Source organism: Trichoplusia ni, chromosome 17, assembly GCF_003590095.1.
Source record: "Trichoplusia ni isolate ovarian cell line Hi5 chromosome 17, tn1, whole genome shotgun sequence".
Taxonomy (NCBI): domain Eukaryota; kingdom Metazoa; phylum Arthropoda; class Insecta; order Lepidoptera; family Noctuidae; genus Trichoplusia; species Trichoplusia ni.
Genome location: NC_039494.1, coordinates 932,549 through 957,639, shown reverse-complemented (window position 1 = coordinate 957,639; position 25,091 = coordinate 932,549). Strand labels below are relative to the sequence as shown.

The 25,091-nt window shown below is 33.8% G+C and overlaps 1 protein-coding gene across 1 annotated transcript; it reads right to left on the bottom strand.

Moving 5' to 3' along the window:
• Positions 1-922: 922 nt before the first annotated feature.
• On the bottom strand, positions 923-23,920 carry LOC113502411 (elongation of very long chain fatty acids protein AAEL008004). The gene is made up of 9 exons (XM_026883975.1): positions 23,504-23,920; positions 9,290-9,436; positions 8,930-9,037; positions 8,757-8,837; positions 7,704-7,760; positions 6,438-6,543; positions 3,557-3,693; positions 2,825-2,980; positions 923-2,559 (listed from the first exon to the last, which is right to left on the bottom strand). Exons 2-9 carry the CDS (start codon positions 9,428-9,430, stop codon positions 2,413-2,415), a joined length of 933 nt encoding a protein of 310 aa, XP_026739776.1. The 5' UTR covers positions 9,431-9,436; positions 23,504-23,920; the 3' UTR covers positions 923-2,412.
• Between the last annotated feature and the right edge of the window lie 1,171 nt (positions 23,921-25,091).

Sequence of the window (25,091 nt, the reverse complement as noted above, 5' to 3'; positions counted from 1 at the left end):
CGTCTTGCGGACATCTCTCATCTGACACATTTCAAGAGATAGTGGTACCTACGTTGGTAGTTAAGGTGTAGGTACCTACCTTCCTATCTACCTATTATTTCATGTTGTTACTTTGCGAATCCTGTTAAGCAAAGATTCCGTTCTCTACTATAATATAATTATAGCAAACTATTCGTACCGTATCCGTCATTTTTATAATAATTCGTTCGATGGTTATTTAAGGAAATTCCGTATGAAGTCATCAATCAATAACGTAGTTGTCCAGTTGTATACAATCATCAACATCCAATAATTGTAGCAATTAACACTTTATAATAATTATTTCTCGAGACAGGCTAAATAATTCCAATATTATATCGAAGTTTAGATATTTAAGTATTCCAGGTACCTACTATTTATATCTACTACTTGCACAATTATTCTTATTAATTATCTCGGAGTAAAATTATTCTAGGCAACCTTCTTTAATTCCTTTCCATCCTTCGCTTTAGGTAGTGTGTAATAATATGGCTCATATATCAGTTTTATGAGCTTACTGACTAGTAAAGAATAATAAAGTGAATGCTAACTCTTGTAGAACGTAAATGTGTAATAGCTGTGAAAGAAAAAAATACGCAGGAACCATTCATTTGAAGGATGGGTACAGACTGGTTGTCTTGAATACTCTATTTTCTGTTTAGTTTTTAAATAATTTTAAATAAGTGTTCTATTAAGCTTCGTAATCTTTCACCCTACGCGCATGACACCTCTATTTCCTTATATTTGCAATTTGGATTATAAGCATGACGTACTTAAAGATATACCTACCCAAGGTACTTACTCGCCCCAACTCTTGAGTACTTCAATGCGCATAGAAATCACAAAAAAATAGAAATCGTTAAAGAGATGGAAAGGGATCAAGGATTTAAGAAAAACAAACATAAATAGTATAATTCTTTGTTATTAACTTAAGTATCACAAAGTATAAATGTAAGATTACCCTTTAGCATATTTACAGCATGTCGATGTTAGGTACCAACCGAGCTTACAAACCAAACATGGATAGCCTTGATTCCTGCTCCGCCCTGCTAACAATCAGGGAAACAAACAGGCTTCTAAATACAATACAAAATAAAAAACAATACAAAACATATACTAATAAATATTTGTAGAGTCCATTTGCTAGGCTACAGGTACCTATATACATAAATGCCATAATACAGTCAGATCACCACAAAAACAATGACCATTCCACAACAAACTTCCTTGTAGCATCAATTAGCATTCAATAATTTCTTTTTAATCGTTCTAACATTGGAATTCGAAGCAATTATCGTTTCCACAATGGCATAGTAAACTTGATATTTAATCCGAACTTGTCACAAATATTGCTTTTGAAATTCACATAACATTTTTAAGAGCTTCATGTTTTAAAGAACTCTTAAAAAGTCAGTGAACTAAAAGCTTCTGAAAAGGAGTCTCGTCATAATCTTGCTAAGATTATGAGCACTCAAACTATCATGCAAGGAAAATTTTGAGTGAACAACAAGCGGTTTTTCTATCTCCTAGCAGTGACTGTCATATTTTATTACGATCGCCTGATAATTTAATAGCTAAATATTCACCTCGTTAGCAATCTGTTAGTAACATTTATTTACAGTTTATTTACTAATTCACGCCACCACAGATTGCTACAATACTCTTCAGCTCCTACAACATCGTGGCTCTAGGTACATAGGGAAAAGTACTGACTGTATTTACCTAACAATTTACTCCACTCGTTCGTTGCGTACTTCGAACGATGTATTCAATAGATTTAGACGACCAGCGTAAGATAGGTAGGTAAACGTATAAGGGTATTAATTTATCGGCAAAATTATATAAACGAAAAATCTAAATAATTATATTTTACAGAAATACTGGCTCTATCTTAGTCCTACCATATCCACGCCCGAATAAATAGTTGATCGTTAAACATCTTACGAAACTTAAAGTATTCGGTTTGAATAAATTACAACTACTATCACTAGTAAACTACGAACTTATATCCAACTTAGAATTAATTGAGCTTCGTCCTGTCGGGAACCGCGGCTGATGCCAATTGTCAGTGTCCCGTTTGTACTTTAACCGTTTTATTGAGACTCTTAATATTACATGATGCTAACATTGTGGGTGCCACGACAGATATATATTTCCATGGCATAATAGGTTACTGACGCACCAATAGCAGGTATCAATAATAACAAGTAATTCATGATCAATGTAATGCACGTTCCGTGCCAACTGTAATTTGTAAAGGTTTTATAGCAGAGCTGCCGCGTCACCCATGACAAGGTTAGTCTGTACTCTGTAATTAAGGGAATTTATGTGAGTACACATAGTGTATTCACGGATGCAATGAGATTCTCTAAGCTAGGGAGTATGGCGCGGCGATCACTGCGAGGCGACAGCTCCCGCCATTCTCTGGCGCACGTCGCCCAGCGCCGACCCGTTTCCGAACCCGTTCAGCAGCGGCAGCATCCTGTCCTTCGTCTCCGACTTTATTGAGTCGGCTTCTACTTTCACGCTGGCTTTGTTTCTCTGCAAGTAAACATAGCACGGTGAGCCATCATACATAAACATACCTACGATGTTATATGTATGTTGTGATCATTACGTAAATACGTTTAATAGGCCGTTCATTTATGATTAATTGAAATTTCGAAATATTCGGTCGTTGACGACTTGATTAAATGTAAGAAACATTTATGCATCGTGTAATGCATATTAATTAAGTGAAAATGTTATAATTTTCTCAACCTCCTTAAGGAAACATTTTAGAGTAGTTGTGATAAGTAGTTCTTACTTTGGCTTTCTTGAGGTAGGCCTGTTTGTAGAAGTCTGAGAATAGGTAGTAGAAGAGTACGGCGTGCATGCCGATCCACCAGACGAAGGCGCGTGGGTAGTCGCAGTCAATGAACAGGAGCTGGAAGGCATGCAGGAACACCAACACGAACTGGACCTGATCGAATACAACAAAATGAAAATCACCATCGAGACTCAGAGCAACAGTTTACTATTTCCCCAATGTATTCCGACCAGTAGTTTTTCAGTGCACGAGTTTCAATGCCTCGGAAGATATCAAGTCTCTATAACGAGCTATTCACACACCCGCTCGGGAAATGTGACGTCACAAAGTATCATTCGTGACAGCGATCAAGGATAAACACTCGCCTGCGTTTAACGATTGCTAAACAATGACATTGATAAAAACGTAACTATATACCATAGCTACGACCGCCCATGGACTTGTCAAATGTGTATTATTAATCGAGCTAATTCAATTTTATCAAATTTGTGTCATACACAAATTTTATTATAATGTCAAGGAGGAACTGTTGCCACACTTTACTAATCTTGATTCGGAATTGGGTAAAATTATACTTAGTGTCGTTCTGAAAACAACTTAATAATAATGTATTCTTATTTAATTGCATCATCAAAATCGTCTTGAAATTTTCAACGTTATCGACCTTAGCTTAAATGAATGCATTTTTATTGTTATTTCTGATATAAAAGTAAATATAACGAGGCTTACCATTTGCAGCGCGGTGAGGTATTTCTTCCACCAGAGGTACTTCTGCACCTTGGGACCGAGGGCCGCCAGCAGGTAATACGAGTACATGATGATGTGCACGAAGGTGTTCAGCATACCGAAGAATGTGGAGTGACCACCTGTAAGGAAAGGCACGAGCATTTTTATACGGATTGCAAGAAGCTGAGGCTCGCTCTGTTTAAATCCATATTCAAGTAGTTTAGCCACTACGCACAGAGACGTCTCAACCCTTACGATATAAAACGGTCGGTTCCTGGTTCCTGATTTAATAAAAAAGATTCCTTGAGTCTTCGAAATTGTTGCTCAAGATCGAAAAGAGTGGCAAAATCTTGGCGAGGTCTATGTCCCTGATGAGGGATAACAGGATTTCATCATCATCATCGTCATCATTCTTTAAGTCTGTGTATACTTCGAATAATGAACTACCGTGTATTTATACGAATGGATTTTAGGAAAATTTTAATTATGTGCGGTATATTTCCATAAAAAATCAAGATACCAAAACGGTCAAAGCACTCGTAACAAAAGAGAAATAAACGAGTCAAGTTCTACAACGGTTATAACTTACAAAACTGAGTGAAGTCTTATTAAATTGTAAGCAGACACTTGACCAAAATAACTGTGAAAATATAACACCGAACATGTATCTTGAATACATATTGAATCTACGTAGGTATAGTCACCGGTCGTTAGCGGTATCTACGCTTAACACAACATAAAACATAAACTAACGAAGCAGTACTTGACCAAATCGCCTTTTTTCATTCTAGAATACTCTCGGATAAGGATACGTCAGTCGTCAAACACTCTTGAAGTCGTCAAGCACGCAGCTCATTGTACAAATATTATTTTCAAGGAACAGACATCGTTCGAGAACTTTACTCCTATGAGAACTGACGCCAATCCGTAATCAAACACAATAATTATTTGTTTTGTATATTATAAGTATATCTTACTCGTATTACGTAAGTTATAGTAAACAAATTAAGAGTGATTTTCTACTTATTTGATGTGTAAATATACTTAATGAGTATATAAGTAGGTTGTAAATTAGTTGAATTATTACTTTATTGCGTAGCTAATGAAATCTTTATGATTGTTCAAAAATACATTTTCATTGATTCTCATTTAATTTATACCAGATCCCTTTTTTAAGTGGTTATAAATGTAAGGGTTAATGTTAATAATTTAAGGGTAGTTATACTATTGACAAAAACAAAGTCTGCAAAAGATTTCTTATATCAACTGTAAGTATCCGCTCCATACTTTAGTACCCAATCGCCACATAAGATGTTGAATGATTTTTCTCGAAAGTTTTTCTCAGCTCGCTTCTGACTCATGTTTAACAATCACGAGCTGATCACGCGGTATTCCACATACAAGCAAGAGTAAACATTTATAAGTAAGTAGGTACTTAGAAAATAGTGTCTATTCTACAATCAACGGTATTTGCTAAACAGTGTCGCCAGACAGGTTAACTTTATATTTTTAGCTACCCCTATCAAAATCTGAATATCCCTTTACTCTTGCAACCACTCTAAACTTATTTAAAGGGGTCTTTGACCTGATATTGGCATATACAATCCAGAAAAAAATAGTGCAAAAAGATGCACAAAGCCGGTACTTTCCCGAATCCTTTGATAAAAAATGTAATCAACGTGCTTAGACAACAAGAGAAATAATCAACCGTCAATTATGGACGTAAAAACTCATGACTTATAATACCTGTCTACGAAACAATTACAGCAACTTAAGGTATTCCCAACTAGTTCTTTTATCTATACAAAAAAAAATGTTTTGATTCATATCACTGTTTCGAGAAAATCCGATAGAGTATTCAAGAATCATGATTGACATAACAAATAACTATTAGGTACGCTTTTATGGCCTTTAAAAATTGAGCCTGGCGTAAAAACAATTAATAAAGTTATGTGGTAGCATAATGATATGCAATTATTTTATTACGGCACGATGAGTACTGAGTACGGATTACTTCGGGGCTCAGGGCTAACTTCTAGTGCTGTTATTATGGATAATAACGTATAATAGTAACTGTTACAGAAAACACATGGTCTTGGATTAAGTAACAGTTAAATAATACTAACAAAAAAACTACGTACTACGAACGTACATACGAAAGAGGTTTTTTTCGTGATCCAGGAAATACTTGAAATAACTCGTAACCAAGTGTGAATCTTATCCACGTTTCAACTGTGCACTAATCGGCTTATAAAAGTACTTTAATATAAGTTATTTTAATGAAGTATTTTGATGCCCTTCAACGTCCAAATGTTTTTGTAAAGATAATTTTTGCTACACATATTGAAATTAAAATTATATAGCTGTGAATTTTTTATTATTATTTACGAAATAAAAATCGAAACACATAATTAATATAAAGCCACTGTGACTATAAAATGAACAATTATCGTTAAATCAATTTGTAATTCAGAAATTTATTAATTCGAAATTTGACTAGCTTATTTTTACAAAACTTTAACAATCAAACGTTAGATTATTCAAATTGAAGCAGCTTACCTTGACATTTTTGTAAAAACGGCTAACGCTACATTACACAAGTACTATATTTTAATGCTAAGCTTCAACCTAACCGCGAAGCAGATTTTTGTAAGTTGCAAAATATCCAAAATATAAACATAAAATGGAAATTTGGAAATACCAGTCTCATCGTTATATATAGTCTTAATATGATTAATTACCTCGGTTATCAAAACGTTTGCAAAATAATTCATTGGAATCGCAATACAAACCGCAACTTTTTAGCGTCGGCGTCGTAGACACAGCTTCAGACAAAAAGTGTTTGAAATTTCGTTTTCTGTTTTAAAATACAAAATAAACTAACCTGGTGTAAACTTAACGCCGAACCACACCGACATGGGCATAATGCCGTGGTGGATGACGTGCAGCTTCGACACGTGGTCAAACTTCTTGCGCATCACGAAGAAGATCTAAGGACAAAGCAATTGCAACATTAAGAAAACAATAAAGAGCATTCGTGACTCGTTAACTAAATCATTAATTATAACATTTTAAATTAATTTATTGGTTGTTCAATATTAAATGCTGAATATTTTTTTACACTTGAATGGGAATGAAAATACAAAAAATGAAAAACGATACCTAGCGTGTAATTTAAAGATTAGAAGTATTAAAAGTAGTCCTGAATTTCGCTTTCATGTAGAAAATTTATATCATTATGTGCTAAATATTATATTCGTTTTATGAACATCATAACGATCTCAGTAAGTTTTTTGGTATTCCTTTAGATAAGAATGCAAGCATATAACACACTATGGATGCGTTTTTCAGACTGTTCTAGTGTCCGATCAACTAAGGACATCACATAGTTGATCTCACACCCAAGTCAATAAAAAACTTCATATTGATTCGTAATTGTGCGGCGGCATTTGTTTTTTTCTATGACCGAGTCAAGCACCTCATCTTCAGCAGTGATGTCTTAAGAAAAAGTTTTTTGCTTGTTAGACGATGACCGAGTAATTCATGATTTGTTGTACATTGATAGTTTTATTTAATAACAAAAGGGCGAGTTTTAAGGAAGGCGTCAATGTACTTCTAACAAAAAGATATGTACCTCCTTTGACCCCTTAGTTTACAATAATTGTTCTCAACATCAGCTAGTACTAATAAAATGACGAGATCTTCTTGGTATTCTATCCAACCGTCTGTTTCTTGAAACAGTTGTATAAAGTCAAGTAAATATTCAAACAAATTAATCTAATATTGAAGTAGTTACATCGTACTTTGTAAACAAACTGTGTAGACAGTTCCGGAAATATCACCTGCCAGATGGCCGTACCCTTGACAGTGAGATTGAATAACTAAGCAAATTTGCACCGGTATTTAAGTGCTTGGCGAGGGCAGGTATTAGTGTTAAGGTTCTAGTACTAGACAAATTAGCAATCAATGGAACATGAAGGCTGCTGAATTATATTTAAATACATCGGATTTACCGCTTACTCTTGTGTTAATGTTAGTAAAAGAATAAACATATTAAATTTATTGAAAATAGATCCAAAAATGTAGTTATTTTGAATTAAGGGATCTAACAACATGTGTGCTTTTTGCAAATTTTTTATTTAAAACTTACCGTGTCGAAGAATTCTGTGAACTTTGAGAAATAGTACCACCAGCAGCCATGGACCGTCTGCAAACAAAATGGGACATTTATAAACATACCATTAAATAAAATAAATATTAAATAGACGATTCTTAAACTAAAAATAGATACTATAGAGTTACGACTTTACCTACAGCAAATAAATACATACTATGTATTTGAGTAGGAGCCACATTCAATAACATATTCTCACATAATTCTTTATGATGATTGCATAATATGTACCTACACGATTACATGGTAATCTGCTAAATATTCATCATCTATTTACTACAATGTACTGCATGTAAAAATTATTCTAAATACCGATACGAGTAATTACATGGCAGTGCGAATGAACTTGAAGGCAAACAACCGCGGTTCACAAGACATGTGGCTCTCCATGCGCTCTCTGGGGGCCTACCACTGTCGCTCAACGTGATATCACATTAATTGTGGAAGCGAGACACACTACATGGCGTAGAGTGGCGTCTCTGTTCCACAACTGCAATAGCATAACTCAAGTAATGATGGTAGGCCGCCTGGTCTTAATTAATTCAAGCCTACATAAGTGACGCAGATATTTCTCTGTTCTACGTAATTACCGGGTTTCATTGTTGCAAATAAGTTGCGAGAAAAATATTCCACTCTAACAGTTTATTGTGAGCTCCTGAACTATAAAGAAATAGTGTGACACATTGACATTCATGTAGGCTTAGCGAATGATTAATGACCAGTTTAGGTGCGGCTATTTGCATAAGAGCCAGTAAAACAAATACGATGCAATTGTAAGATAATAAAAAATAATGTCTTATCCGCTAAAATCTGAATATTAAGTCTTACTTCTATTTTTATAATGCAAAATTTGTGGTAATAAACTGTTACTCAATTTCACAATTCAAATTATAAATGCAAATAATTATAAATTATTTCACTTCTACGAGTCAAGGTTTCTAGGACGCATGCGTATTCTAATACTTAGCACCTTACAGCTAACGTACGAACAGAAACCGGTTTAGAAAAGTGTTAAGCGAAGGTTCTTACCCGCATGGCTTCAGGGGACCTCGAGTAGTCGACAGGCTGACACCTGAAACTGTATGTCGAAAACCAACCGCTTTTTAAACTCTGCAAAAACAAAAATCAATAATTAGTTTCGTATTCCAAATGTGCATACAGAATCAATGATTATGAGAAAGAAAATGAAAACAAGTAGTTACCTCTCGGAAAAGCCAGATACTGAACAGCACTTGGAACAAGTTGTAAAATATCAGCACTTTCTTAAGTTCCATGGGTTTTCTGTTTTCCATTAGCTTGGGCCCCAGCACCTGATAACAAATGCATGTTTACCAACAATCCTGTAAAAACAAGTGACGTCCGTCCGATATAATCAACTGTCATAATGTTTAATTGGACTTAATATGTTACGTAACTACGGTAAGTTCCAGTGGAAGCGCGGTAACTTCCAATGGAAAACATTCCAAATGATATTTAATTTGCTTGACGTGATATCGATTGATTAATTATAATCGAGTCAAGTGACGTGAACCATTATGTTGACATACTGATGATGTACTTACTTTAACTGTGAATACGTATGTGAGGCATATCGCGAGTGTGGGGAAGGGCGACGACATGAGGAACCAGTCCTTCACCCTCTGGTCACTCTTATTGTCCATGAGGTCATGGTAGCCCTCGACCAGCCGACTTAGCGCCTCCATTTTACACTGCAACAATCACAATAACTCAGTATCAAAAGCCAACACTCACTTTGAACGGCACTACCACTCATATATTAGTTAGTATTACATGTGAGTACACGGTATTGCAAATGTAGAATGAACAGTTTCGGGTGTAGCAGCAGCCGCTTACTGTCGAGCGTCAAGTTTACCGAATGTCAGGGTGGACGGGTGCCGATTCGCCAATCGTCTCGCTGGCGCAGGCACTGGCCGAATGAAGTTTTATTATTAAATTAACTCATTCAAAACACTATAATCTAAGTAGTATTGTATAGCTTGACCATCGCATTATTCGTGGTTACTTAATTGGATATTTATGGCTTTTTTACGGATAACAACAGCGCCGGAGTAGGTTTTATAATATTATGTAACTAGTTCCGAGTTTATATTAGGAAGTAATTAGTGCTTCCATTGTTAAATAAGATAAGTACATCACGATTTCTTCGTGGGTAATATTTATATCTATTAAAATTTATTATAAAAATTGTTCAAAGTTCTTTAATACAAGATAGCAATCGGATTACGATCGAAAGTTTGTTTTACACACCCAAATATCAAGGTTTGTTATTTCGAAAGTCAAACAGCGCAAAAACAAATGTTCAGGCTTATTGGAAAATGAGTGAGGTAGCATAAAAACTGTTTGACCATGTGATTCATCGTGAAACATTCTCACCTCGAGCATCACTACTACGCATACTTCATGCATTATGCAACGCATTTTATCTTGTCCGTCAACTTTGCCCCACCCGACAATATCCTTCAAACCCAAGAAAAGTTGACGGAGGTTCCATTGTGAAATGGTTTGGCATTTCATTACAGCTAATTAAACTGATGTCAATATTATACGCACAACGTATTATCGCACTTTACAAATGCAACATTAATCCGTCAGTCTCAATGTCAACATTCAAATTAGTTTCAACACGATATGAAATTTAGAAAAATTGAATCACGATGACTTTGCCTTTTGCCAAAACACATAAATCAATTCTTGTTATTTCGTAACATGTAACTGCGGGCATTATAATAATCGCAGCGTACTATAACCATAAGATAAGCTTTCAATTTATCACAAGAAAAGGTCACAATACATTTATATAGACATCCAAATTTAATATTCCATATGTTGGTAATTGTTTAAAACATCTCCAGCATTACATTATTGACATTTTAAACAATGACCTTTTCTTCATCCTATAAAGTCGCGGCCATTATGACATGTCTAAAATAGTAAGTCTCAAGGTACGGTGGTGTACAGAACTACCAAATATCGACATTCACGATGAGCGTGGAGACATGTGAAATTGATTTTAAATAAACAATCAAACTCAACACGCTTAGGAATACTAGCAATAGAATATCCCATTTATATATGATTCACAAAAGGTGACATAACCAAACGCCGACGCGAAAACCTATTTAAAGTTTCTGAATTATAAATAAACAGTAATATTAATTAAATCTTTGGCACTTTGATAATAATCTTATTAACCTAGGATACCGGTTACCGTAATTCTGAGTATTTCCTAATATTTTGCCAGTCATCATTGATGAGTAAGTTAATGGACTTCAACCGAAGGTCCCGAGTCCGGTTCTAACTAAAGTTCACGAATAACTTCCGCAGCGAAAGCATAAAAATCATATCGAAGCTTATAATGGATTTTATAATATTCTTCTAACCGTAAGTTTTGATTTAAACTTTTTCGGGTTTCTATTGGTATGATTTAACTACAACACTTTATTTTACCATTGTCAAATTAAATTAATTTAATATTTGTGTTTACAATTACATCGAGAAATTCGTCAAAATCGTGTCTACCAAACTATTTGCATAACGATCATATCGAACAAGATCGAAATTAATTATTTGTGTACATCTGAAAACACGCAGACACACAACTCAAGGCTAATCGCTCGGACGTGAACCCACTTATAAAATACCTTATGTACACTGTCCATCGCCCTGATTACAACAATATGCCATAATTTAGGGCGTAAATTAAAAACTGTGCGCCCTTACCTTGATCGCTACTATGACCTACTTGGTAACCTGTTGTTTAATCAGTACTGACAAAATATCGAAATGAAACTCGCAACTACGCAAGACTCAGTATATCATTGAACCTTGCGAAGACGAAGGCGTGTCGCGATATGTAACGATCTTTCGCTAAATGATGAGCCCATACCGATATGAATCAAGATGATTTCAAGCACAGGTTTAAAATTCACAGATGTATTAAAGACTGGTTTCTTATGGGGGCAAACACTAGTAAACACTAGTAATAATAATTGGAAAAACAAGACCTTAAAAAAACGAAAATAATTTAGTACAAACGTTTGACCGCAATTTAAGAACCTATCATGATGCCCTTATCGAGTATAAAACACTTTTCCCTTTTTCAAACAGAAATTGTTGCAAAAAAATAAGTTTTCTAACTAAGTGAAACCTAAACGATCGAATAGATGTCAGCATCTTTCATTTTCGTACACCTAAACAGTATTTTACCCAAATTTTGATAATTGGTTGTCACAAACTGCCGACTAACCGATTTTGGGCTATGTTAAGCAAAGAAACACCATCTGGTAATAATTTGAAACGATTTCGTAAAAAAGTAACATTTAAGAAAGATTGATTTATTTTATGGAACATTCTATGATTTGAATAGCTTTTAATTTTATATTGCTGCTATTATTATAAATACAAGCTCCATGGTCACCGTTGCAATTAACAGAAACTATTACTTACTCCTAATTGAAGGTTATGTTTAAATATTATAATTACATCGAACTAATCGAAAATTATGCGCCCCTGTGTCATAATCTCTGCCAATTTTATTTGTGGTAGGAATTTGGTCAAAAAATAGTTTTGTGTCGTATTATTTTCTCAACTGCACATGTACCTGTAAAACGAATTCAACCTTTTTTTGTTCTAATTTACTACGCTACCTTTGCACTCACGAACCTAATTGCTACACCTATTAAAATATTGTGTTCAAACATCATAATAGCTGTTTTGTCTCAATATTTAATCAAGTTATACTGGTTTTCAATTGATTGAGTAATTAGTAGGTATTTTTCCTCACTACTACATTATCATTTAAAGATCAATGAACTTCAAATAGTATTACCATAATAAATCGAATAAATGCGTAAAACCAACAATGTTCCAGACGTTTGTTGTGATTTCGACTTCTACTAATGGCTGTAAAAATGTCAATACTGTCTAGCTTTAGCTTTATTATTATTAGCTTTGCCAAAAAAGAAATTACATTGATTCAGTCTCTTCTTGGAAAAATACTGTAACCGGAATACTAGAGGACCTTATAAAAACGAGAAGGCATTATCTTCCTTGTATTTAAATGAGATAAAGTATTCAAAGCGCTTATAAAAAAATAATAGCTTGATTGCATTCGTTATATAAAGGTAGTAAGTAATTTTCCTATTTTAACTTTATTTATTTTTTACGAGATTTTGAAACCAATAATTACTTTGTTAATTAGTAAGATATCGGCTAGATACATTCCTTAGCAAGAATATTGATATAATATTGATATAATATAATATTGATATAATATAATATAATAAATATAATTAATAAAACCAATAAGCGATTAAACCGCATAAACATAATACCAGTTACCTAATACGAGTTGTTTGTCTTCGTAACTGTTATTTATGTCTTCCGCATAATTACCATTTGTTTAGAAAAAAAAACATTGAATTACTTATAGATTCTAGAACAATACCCATAGTAACGTATAGCCCGGGCCAAAAGTAGAGTCGAAAACAAACCAATAAATTATTAGTTTACACACATTATGAATAAACCAACTGAATTTTAATATCCTTGTATACTATGACAAAAACAAGAGGATCCAGCCTTATGTCCCAATAAGGTGTTAAAGTAATTTAAGTGAAGATGGCCAGGAAACAATAAACCGCTATGGTGACCGGTGAGATGCAATGCCATTCAACTAATTTGTTTCCGTTAATATATTTGTGAATGTTGTGCTGTGCCGTAAAAACAACGAATTAATGTGAATTCTTATGCATTGTACTTGCGGCCCGCCAACAAGTCTTGAAGTGAGACGTACGAAGGGAGATGGTGCTTTATACGATGTAGAGCCTTGTCTCTTTCCCACAATGCATTTTGAGAGGCAGACTCCCCACCGTATGATTGGAATAACGGATCGTCGCTCAGCCTAATTGTTATTTCTTCGTATGTATATTTCGAGTTTCAAGAAAACCATTACTTGTTTTGTATATTTATGTTAACTGTGTGTGACGAATTTATATGATTAACTCGGAGGCATTCGTGTGTTTTTTTTTTGAGATATTATAATTATATAATTCTAGATCGTGCTGGAATGTTTTGTTTACTATAACAGGGGAACACCGCGGAAACATGATTTAAATTGACAAAAAAACATACGTCTGTTATTAACATACTGGGAGACAAAAATAGATAATTTAAGGTGTGTTTAATAATATATCTGATCTATAAATAGTTGTTTACGGTTTTTACGTAACCAAAAATAATTCGCCGCTAAAATTTCGAAACACGTCATTATCGTTTGTTACTACTTGGTTACTTTGGTGTTTGTTATTCCAAATCACTTTTGGCAATTATTTATCATTTTTATTTGAATCGTAGATAACGGTGGTTACGCGTAGAAGTGTGTGATGGAAGGCGCTCGGCTCGCGCATGCCACGGCCGCCGCTGCGCATCGAGTTTATTACGCATTGACAAAAGAGTCGGGTGTCGGCGCGGGCGCAGCATACACACGACGTCGTTGACGAGCCGCCACCAACACCCGCCTAGGGCTGCTAGCATTATTTACAAACCTTGACGTGATGGTATTTTTAAATAACTTATACCGTAGGATAATAATATGTCGAACAGATGTAAATCTTACAGATGTTTGCAAATTTATAGTGCACCATCCAAGCAACCTTGAAAAAAAAAATTGTCTCAATAAAAAAATTATAATCATGGTTTACATTATTATAAATTTTGCCTCTAAATACTTCTTCAGCATATAATTAGTAATTTTTGAACTAACTACAGTTTGAGACATCCCTGCTTGCGGCCGCGAGTGTAATACTTCTACCCCGCGCTCTAATTATTACATTGACCCTGACATTATCCATACCGAGCCATCACTCTATAAATATTTGCGTAATTTCCAAGCTAACAAAGAACTACGTTTATCGTCCAACGGGTTTCCGCTGAAGATGACTAAGTACACCGTCGCTACAGTAATTGCATCAATGACAACACAAAAGACAGCTAAACAATAACAGCGACTTGGGATTAGTAATTACTGTGAAACAATTATCATTAACGTGTACTCTAGGCATTAATTGTGCCAAGTCTACAGTAACTCTACCTGTCGCTTGCCTAATGGCTTTCCTGGCGGTGTTTTTATTGCGTAATAATGTATAAGATGTCCAAAGGAAATCTTTTATTTTCTGAGTAAACTATGAGTAATTCCGGTCCCTACAAATTAATTGTAATTTTGCTTGTATTTTTATTTTTTCTACCATTTATACCTATAAGACAAATTGTAATGAGATCGTTTCATGAAGTCTCAGACTTCACTTCGTTTATGCCATAATAATTACTACTAGGAAAAGGTAAGTTACTATAAAACACAATCAGATTATGAATGAACATTGTCGTCCAGTTACAAATGAAACAAAATAAAAATGTTCAGTAGGATATTCGAGAAGCCGGTTACTCAAAAACATAAACAAACAAGAAATCCGGAAAAATACTGAATGACGTCAAACAAATAAGTATACTTTGTTATAATAACTTGTTAAACTATATAAAACAAGCCCCTGAACTATGAAAGGAAGTTTTAAGAGACATTTATGTATTTCATTTCAAAATGAATGTTTACATGTCCTCTCCTGATCTTTAGAACTCGTCACGTGGATAAAATTTACGAAATAAGGTCCCAATGTTTATTTTCTTGCTGAACCATCTTCTCTGTGTCCTACCCAAGTTTTGGTTTGCTGCATGAGACATGATGTAATAGACACATTGTATTGGATGCTACGATTATTTTTATTGCTGAGCCTTGTACAACAGCCAGGAAAACGTTTTCCTCCATTGTTGAGGATGCCTTCTTTTCGCGCTGCAAATGCAGTCTTTTTCAAAAGCCCCCGAGTTGCCCAACACATGTAATGATGATGGTATTTTACTTATTCATTAGTTATTGTTGCTGTAGAGTATAAATGAAACGATTATCATGTAATTAAAATTAATGAAGGCAATTAATATTATATCCACGCGCCTCTGGTATGTATGAGACTGAATCTATTAATGTTCTATTGTGCATCTGGACTTTTAGGTTGGAAACCAATAAAAATCCAATCGTATCTCCGATCAACACATTCCGATCGTACACACTACAATAGTGTACCAGATAAGTGTTCTTCAAGATCGCTACAAGAGTACTCCAATGGCAAAAGAAAAACGAGTTTACTCAAAAAGAACGTGAGCAAACCTCTACAAAAAAGTTTTTGTCTCAACATTTAACAAAAAGTTTTTACATCATAAAATGTTAATACGAACATCATATTGTCATGTCCGTGATAAAATGATAAGGAGGCATTAAGATTATCGCATAAAGATGTAATCTTACGAACAGGTTGAACGCGTAATGTATGAGGTTAAATAGGCAACAATCCAGTAATTAGTTTACCTCGAAGTCTCCTTGCCTTAAGGTGAATAAACTTATCGGAATGAGTTTGTACTTCCGCAAAATATTTTTAAAATTGAAGAACTTTGTCAATAACGGATCACGGAAGTAAGGATCGTAAGCGCGGTGTAGGTACTTTATGCTAATGTAAGTAGAACTTAATAAGTTTACATAAAGGCTTGTTAATTGGAAGAACTCTGCCTACGTGGCCAAACATTAGCTTTAAATGCCTGGCCTTAAAGCTTCTATTGATAATTTTTTATATAACATACGATAAAAAACATAATTCTCATGTAATTTTGGGCCAGAGGTCCAGTTGTAAATAAGGAAGTAGACTTTTTAAAAACCAGTAAACCACCAAAAAAAATACAGTTATTTGTGAGTAGTTAACCGGAACTAAAGTTTTATTTACCTTAACAAGTAAATAGTCTCTTATTAAGAACGTCCATAAGTCAAATTATATGAAACATGTTAATTAAATTGCAGTTTTTTTTCCAAATATAATCAATGCGTCAAATCATGATTTTAATGAGCCGGCTACTGTTAACATTCCATTGTCAGTGTATCAATAAAATAGCTTAAGTTATATTCTAACTATGCAATCGCGATTGAACAAAGAAAACCAAGTAGAAAAAGCTTTAATATCAGTATTTCGTAATTACACGTGGGAGGAATCTCAGCCAAGCAGTATTATAAACTGGAACCACAAGAGGCACCTAAAATTTAGCATTCAAAGTATTTTATTACGGCAAAACAAATAAATCTATCTAAAGCTTATCTAGACAAATAAAATGTTCGTCGTGTGTGGCAATAAATTAACTTTGCTCACTGCAAATTAAACGAATGATGTTATTACACACATGCATAATGACATAATTTTTCTTAGTAGGTATGTTCTGTGTATGATCGCGATTTCTTTGAGTCATTGTCCCTATATTTTTAGATCCAATAGACACACGGCATATAAAGCACTCTTAATGCGTCGCCGGGTCTTTGTTGTTTACTGCGAATGTTACGCCTTCATGGTTGGATACTCTTTATATTACGACACTACAAGACCTGCGTAAACTGAAACGCATTCAAATTATTATTTTTTTAATATCACTGTGGCAAATTCTTTTTGAAGCCACGCAAATTTCAGTGCATATATTTAAAAATAAATCGTGATTCTATTTTTAAATCGGTTTCCGTTGGCAAATTCCATGCACGCGTACTGCGGAAAATTTTTCCAGTGCTTTCGGCCAGACCCTGCACTGGTTTCAAGTTCATTAAAACCCTTTATTACCCATAATAATGTAAACACTCATAACAATTTAAATTATTAAAACCTTTTACGTATGAAAGGCAGAAACAAAACAAATATACAGAGCTATGTAAATTTAAGTTCATTATTTCGAATACTTCGTTAATATAATCTTATTATAAAAAAAAGGAAAATTCAGAACAGAATTATAATAATTCGCTCTTAACTGTGTTTGTTTAAACCATATTAAAGACCGTATTTTTATGTTGTGTGAATAAGTAATGAAGACAAATCGACCCGTCAGTCACTCGGTTATAAATAACTCTAAAACGAAACAAAACCTAAAGGTCTGACGTTAGCTATTTAAAGATATTCAGTAAAGTCAAATAAAATCACAAGCCTATCTTGATAATTTATTGATATTGAACAAAAAATCAATATAATATGGCAATATTCGTATTATAAACACGGTTTAAATTGATTTTATCTGAATATTAATAACCATTTGACATTTATCGCTTTAGATTTGGGTAAATACTATGTATCAATTAATTTCAAACAAACACTGGGCTTGAATTCACAAACATACATAATTTAGTTGATGATGAATTACTTTCTGCCAGCTGTACCACAAAATTAAACGAATTGGGTAACTGCAACGTTGCTCTTAGGCCTTACTTATCTCACTGTCTTTATCATCACCTAGCGGAAAGTAGAGACAAAGTAGATACTTTCATTGACTGAGCTAGGTATCAATTATAAGTCTGTTATACAATTACAAATTATAAAAATAAGTGTTTATCTAAGTAGGTACTTCTTACTTGATTTTTTTATTATGAGTAAGGAATGTATCTCCGGAACAAAGTGTGGTTAAGGGGCTCAGGCTTCCAGTTGCGACAGCTAATGGCGCGGTTGCGTTGCGAGACGCGGGACCCGCTTGCGACATACTTGACACAGGCAACATCGCATTCAGCCTTCTTTGACAGTCGTGACAAGTTCAATAGCGACACTACTTCAATCCCTTTACAATTAAAACCTTTGAACTTTGTTAAGGTTATTAAAAACTTCGCAAGTATTGCTTAGTCAATTAGTAAATTATTATATACATTGTCCAAGTGTCAAAATACATCAGACATCGGATTTGAGTTTGATGTCTTACGAAACACTTACTAATCCTTGTTTGTAAAATACAGTCGGCAATGATTTCAACTGTGAAATTAAGTTTGCCGCAAAAGTTGCAAAACTAAACGGAACTCATCCTAACGCCTTTTACTACATCGCAATAAGCTATAAACGAATACTTAAAATTAGCAATAACCATTAGATGTTCCAGGTATTTAAGTAAATAAGGATATTTAATAGACAAGATAAAGACCGGTTCATTCACTTTTCACAAAACCTTCAAGCGCTTTTTAAAAAAAATGCCTAAACTTAGACATAATATTATATGGTTGAGCTGTATAAACAAAGGTTAAACATCATATTATATGCACGTTGTGTGTAAAACAGAGGATTCGAGCAAATGGTCACATTCTAAACCTTCACGTTTTGTCTATCAATCAGCTACGCTTAAGAAACACTTAGACGAATACGGCACGGATTGTAAGATCTACACTCGGGTAAATATTGCAAATAACTGAACGATTTCACTGTAACAACTTCGGAACTTCTAACTGCGTCACTCCAAAGGATTTTAAAGTCAGCTTGCCACCAAAAAGATCGTACTAAAGTCATATACCTACTCCATACACTTACGTGTTGTACTTCAGCTAATAAAGCCTCGCCAAGTTCAATGTAATCATAATAGTCCGTGTCAATACAACCTTCGGACTCGGAAAATATTTTCCTCATATTTCCGTTCCCTATTTACCTACATGATAAGTTGTCACTAACATACATTGTATGTAACTAGCGGCTAACAACACAGTTACTGTACGATTACTTTAATTAATAAACTGTTATTAAGCACTAGACCACTACATAAGTCTTAATCACTTGATAACAAATTACATGCATGTAGTGTTAGTATTACAATTAATTGCATTTTTATGCTAAATTTTCTTTTATACAAACTGCGTTTCAAATCATCCTAGGCATAATAACTAAATTCCACAAAGATTTTCAAGAATAACAACTTTCTTCTACAAATATAAAAATGGTTCTGACTAAAAAGTTGAATAATTCCAAAAGTATTTGATAAAATAAGACGCACGCTTTTAAAAGACTATTCAAAATTTTCCATTATTATAGGAACTAAGCGTTAATGAAAATAAATACTGAATAAACATCATTAGCTATGAGAATACTTACACTAAGTGTGTAGTATTACGTTCTATCAATATGAGTGCGTCTTTTTATTATTAATACGTGTAACAAGCGTTGCCGGCATCCATATTTATAAGTTACCTACATCATTTTGAACGTACCAGCCATCTTATAAAAACGATGGGGTAGATAAGTTTGCTTAGCCCATCAGCGTCTTTGATCAAATTTAATCAGACTGTGTAACCACGGTCTGCTTAAGTTTGATCTAAATTTACATATTGTTTACAGAAAAAATGGCACGCTTCGCCAGGGACTACAGTCTTATGAGTTTACTCATAGATCGAACAATGTGGTTTAGGATATTTAGCAAGAAATAATTTACGTGGACGGATGTGGGATACATATTTAGGTTTTTCGTCCTAGCTCCAAAGTTCAATATTTAATAACCATAAAAATTCTTTCTTCGCATTTCAAAGGAAATACATTCTAGAACTACTCGTAATTTAGGTGATAAACTCTATATATAACACTCGCATATTAATATCGATGACGGAGAACTGAAATCCTCTCGAGTGCTGTGTGTATACTGTATACTTATTTAAGGATGTTTTTTTCAAGCGTAAAGTGTTTACGAACGAAGTAAGTACACAAAAAACTACAAGAATTTGGCGAGCTCCGAGGGTCAATGTAACCCAATAATGCATAATTTATTAAAGGACACATTAATTTGCTTTGTAATCATGTATTTGGAAATAATATCCTTGGGTTATATATTTAGCTCTTAAACACTGATTTCTCAATGTACGCTCAAGTTATGATTATATGTTAATTTTTAATTAAAATATTAATCCATAATGTTTTAATTTAGGTTAGTTTCCGCGCCTTCGGCGTGCGCAACCTATATCAGTTGAGGTCAAACAATCGCTTTTACTAGCACGATGGTCTACCTTTTTGATTTGTAAAACCGTTTATAGATCGGTAGGACAAGATTTCATATTAGAATAGTTATACTAGAGTGAGAAATTTCTTATTTTCTACTTCAATAGAATTTTATAATACTATATTATTTTATAATTTCATAATTAATAATGAACCAGTCTCACTATAATTATTATAAAAAAAATAATAAAGTGTGACACCAATTTACCTACAGATACTTAAAAGAAGAAAAAAAAATCAAAACTAGAGAAAATCTCAAATTCAAATCAATTCTTATTCCTTAGCGAACCAACCGTGTGTTGATCTTTTCCTTTCTCTAAGTTTCCTTGTACTCTTTCTAATCTCTGTTCGGACCTTGGCCTGACACTCCCACATGTCCTTACGGTTGTATATCGTTTATAATAAACAGTAACATATCACAAACAACTTTTGCTTAATAGCACAGGAATTTGTTGCAATAGTTGATTTACATTCACTGGTTCATTCAAAAAGTTGACTTGATTTAATTAGTATTAAGAAGCAAATAGACGTTCCATTATAGAATCGGATAGTCATCGTGATTCTGCCTGCTAAGTATATTGACATAGCTTATGTCTACGATTGAATATGTTTTTTTGTCTACTACTCACATTATTATTAATTATCACTTCCTAAGAATTCTCCTTGAAAACTGAGTGTCAAAAACCTTACATTCTTGTTTGAATTATAGTAAACTAGCTGTTTCCCGCGTTTTCACCCGCATTGAATTTTTTTTCGCAATTTTTTTTATATTTTATCACCGTCCGTTTAAACCTACCCTGGACTAATCCGAATATTTCAAGACTAAGATGAGCCAAATCGGTTTAGCCATTCTCGAGTTTTAGCGATACTAACGAACAGCAATTCATTTTTATATATAAGAGAAGATTGTTGAAGTCAGAATTTATATTGGAAAAACTATTTGTATAAGTAACGTCTAAGCATTCGAAAGCCTGTGGTTCTATGTCCGATGAATTTCGTAAGCTTGCAATGAACTTGATCAAAGCCGATGCTTCAAAGGTCGGATATAGTAATTTATTCGCTTTAAATGTATAAACTTGATATTTATCGGCGTGTTGCAATGTTGAATGAGAATCGATAACATTTCGTGTGAGAATTCATTTTTGATAACGGTCACTGGTTTAGCCTTTAGATGACAACTATCTTTTTTGACCGCATCTAGACATGTAGCCTGAGCGCAGACTTTGACTGTCGCACTAGATTAGTATCAACTGTATCTGAATATCTGATGTAATCTGTAAAGGATATCCATATCCTAAACGAAGAAAAAAATCTTAAACCCCGTTGCAACGCAGTCGAATACGAAATCAGATGTATCCCAGCATTTATTCACACACTAACATTATTGATTCATTAGTTTTAAAGTGATGTTTCCTTAACACTCGCACTTCAGATACACAATAGGTACTAGAGGTCCTTAACAGCTATCTGCTATTTGAAAGGTAACCGTGAATAGGTCTTAAGAGGGCTGTCACCGTAGGGCCGTGACTAACGACTAATGTGTGTACGAAGAAAATCACACTCAATGGAACTTTCACATAGAAAACTTAGAATTAGATATGGTCTTGTTGACCTGACTTACTCCTGCAAATCTGTCACAGAGAAATGTGTGCCGAAGTGCTTATTGTTCAAGTACATTTTTTTTACTATAATCAAGGTCGATTTTACGGGATTTGAACGATACGTTTCCAGGAAATTTTAATGCTATAATATAAATAAGAAATTCAGTTAAATTGTTTTTTTTCTATAAGAAGCAAAAAAATATATTTTAACAGCTGCATTTTTTTTATCATAGTAGTAAGTTTAACGTTTTCAATAAGTTACTTTCAAGTATAAATCGCATTATAAATTATGTTAACAGCTTGACGCAACTAGGATCTTTGTTCGATCGCTTCCTAGACTAATAAACATCGGTGCGTGGCGCACAAAGCCAGGCTGCCGGTAAACAGTCCACTGATGCAAATACCATGAAACAATAAGATCTAGTTTACCTTTAGTAAATTTCCTGATCGTATCGGAAAAGTACATTTCCTTATTGTTCTTTCATAACTTTGAAATGAAAGATAATAATCGAGACTTGGTCTTCAATTCATCTTTTACGCTCCGATGCACCTTTAATGTACATCGTAAAGTAAATAATACCCCACATAATGCAATTTGTGCTTGCTCGAGTAGATTTTTGACCATTATGAAAAGTTATTAAATCCGAGTTCGCGTAACATTAATCATTTGACTGTATTTGTTCATATGTAAGCCTCCGTAACCTCGAATGCAGGTACACAACAAAACTGGTTATTTTAACATTGTAGACAGATGCTACTAGAACTTTCATTTAAAGTTGAATCATTTTTTTGTGAAGATCGGAAGGTTGAATAATTAAAAAAAAAATAGTATAATACTTCTGAAGATGACCTTCATTCTTCGCGTCATATAATTTGATGTTTAATTAAATATTCCTTATCGCACCCTTATTACAATGAAAACGCTGAAATTTTCAGGGGACACAATAAAATAATTTTACCTTATATATTTTTTTTTTCTCAAGTTGAATGTACCGATTAACTTATTGACTTTCACACTACCCCTCTAATAATGTTCGTTGCTTCAACAAATTATGTCAACAACAATGAAACTTCGGAAAATACGCAACAAAATATATGTTTGCTTAAAAAATTCTAGCGGCGTATAACACCTGGTTTCTTAACTAAAAACTGAAGGTACGAAATGTGCAATAAACTATTAGTAAACAAAAGAATTTTCGTAAACAATTATAATACCGGCATTCTGTGCTCTCGTAAACTTTGTTAATTGAGGATGAATATTTGTGTTTTCGGAAATAATAGGTACACATTTCCTTACCTGCCAAAAGAATGCTCTCCACTAGATACAATTAATCACTGAGACACTGGTATATGATAGTGTAGTGTCGTATCAACGAGCGCAAGACAAGTGTACGGCGCGAACTGCAGGCGCGTGGTCATGCGCGGGTCACTCTTAGACTAGTAATGTTCGCGCGCGCTCTTTCAGCCCATATATATCACAGAGCTATTCTACGTCACTGTCGCCGAGATAAGGGTCGTCCATCAACATCTGCGTAAAACGTGGACTATCTTAGATCATTTAAGATCATTCATGTACTACGACATCGATAACGATAACAAATTATAATCGTATATAAATTGTAGAGCTCTGAAATTACACACAATTATCGAGTCTTATGGAAGGTTAGTTGATGCACTATCACCACTTTTATTCTATTATTATTCGATGATCACAAGTTAGTAAGATTATACAATCGAACCATTAAAAAATCTCAAAAAGGAAATAGTAGAGTTTGTGTATATTTCAAGATTGACGTTATATTTTTTCTGTGATGTGTGCATAGCACCTTATTTTTGAAACATGCAATATTATACCTTTTTAAATTTATTACAAGCCAATACCAAGATAATATGTACTAAAGAAAACTTAAAAATAATTTGATGGTGAAAATATTTATTCATGAAATTCTACAAATAAGCAAGAATTGGCATTTATATTTCTAAACCATGCGATTTGATTTCCTATATTGAATTTAATAAATTAATATCGAGTATAGCCTGATTAAGCAAATTTCAACAAGTTATCGAACGTCAAATAGTATCACATCCGTACAAACAATGTAGGTAAGAACTCTCGACACTAATTCAAAAAAATATAAAATAGCACCTTCACCAACCTATTCCGTAAGAATTTTTTAATATCAGTAAATTTAACAACCACCACTTTTTGGTATAAGGATAAGTTCTATAAAATAATAGAAAACAAATCACTGGGAAATCAAAAAGTGAAACGGGCGCGATACCGACCGCCAACTATCAGACGAAATGCCGACTAAGTGAAAAGTTTATGAAGGTGCGTTTTCACAGCGAACATTCAAAGCCGGTCTAAGCCGCGCAGGTGGAACAGTGTTTCGACTACAGCGAGTAAAACAGGATTACGTCACGGAACCTCCTTGGACAATTTTTGTCTGTATTTTTTCTCTTTTTTAGAAAAGGTCTCTGAAAATAGTCTGTCATCATGACTATCTAAAATTTTCTGGACTTTAGACTATGGATGTCCAAAAAAGTCGGTACGCACAATTTCATTTGCATGTGGCTATGAAATCAATATTTTACTAGTTATATCATTATTTTGTCTACTTTAATAAAAAATGTGCAACATCCTGTCTGGCCCATTTGGGAAAATATAAACACATAATGTTTATGGTCTAATAATTATTTTATTAGTACATGTACTCAAGGTTATTTTTTTACGGCAATTACTTTTATAATTTAATAAATCAGTTTGTATCTTCATTTTGTTATAATTATTTGTAAATTTGACTACTGATCTTGGCATTTGAGAGTGACTCAAGTTCGTCTCAAAGTTCGATTTAAATGCTTGAAACATGCTACTGCAATTTGAA

Coding starts and splice junctions, on each gene's coding strand:
- LOC113502411 (XM_026883975.1), bottom strand. CDS start 9,430: ATGGAGGCGCTAAGTCGGCTGGTCGAGGGCTACCATGACCTCATGGAC. Junction 7,761..8,756: donor GGTCCCCTGAAGCCATGCGG/GTAAGAACCTTC, acceptor TTTTGTTTGCAG/ACGGTCCATGGCTGCTGGTG. Junction 3,694..6,437: donor CGGCGTTAAGTTTACACCAG/GTTAGTTTATTT, acceptor CTTTCCTTACAG/GTGGTCACTCCACATTCTTC.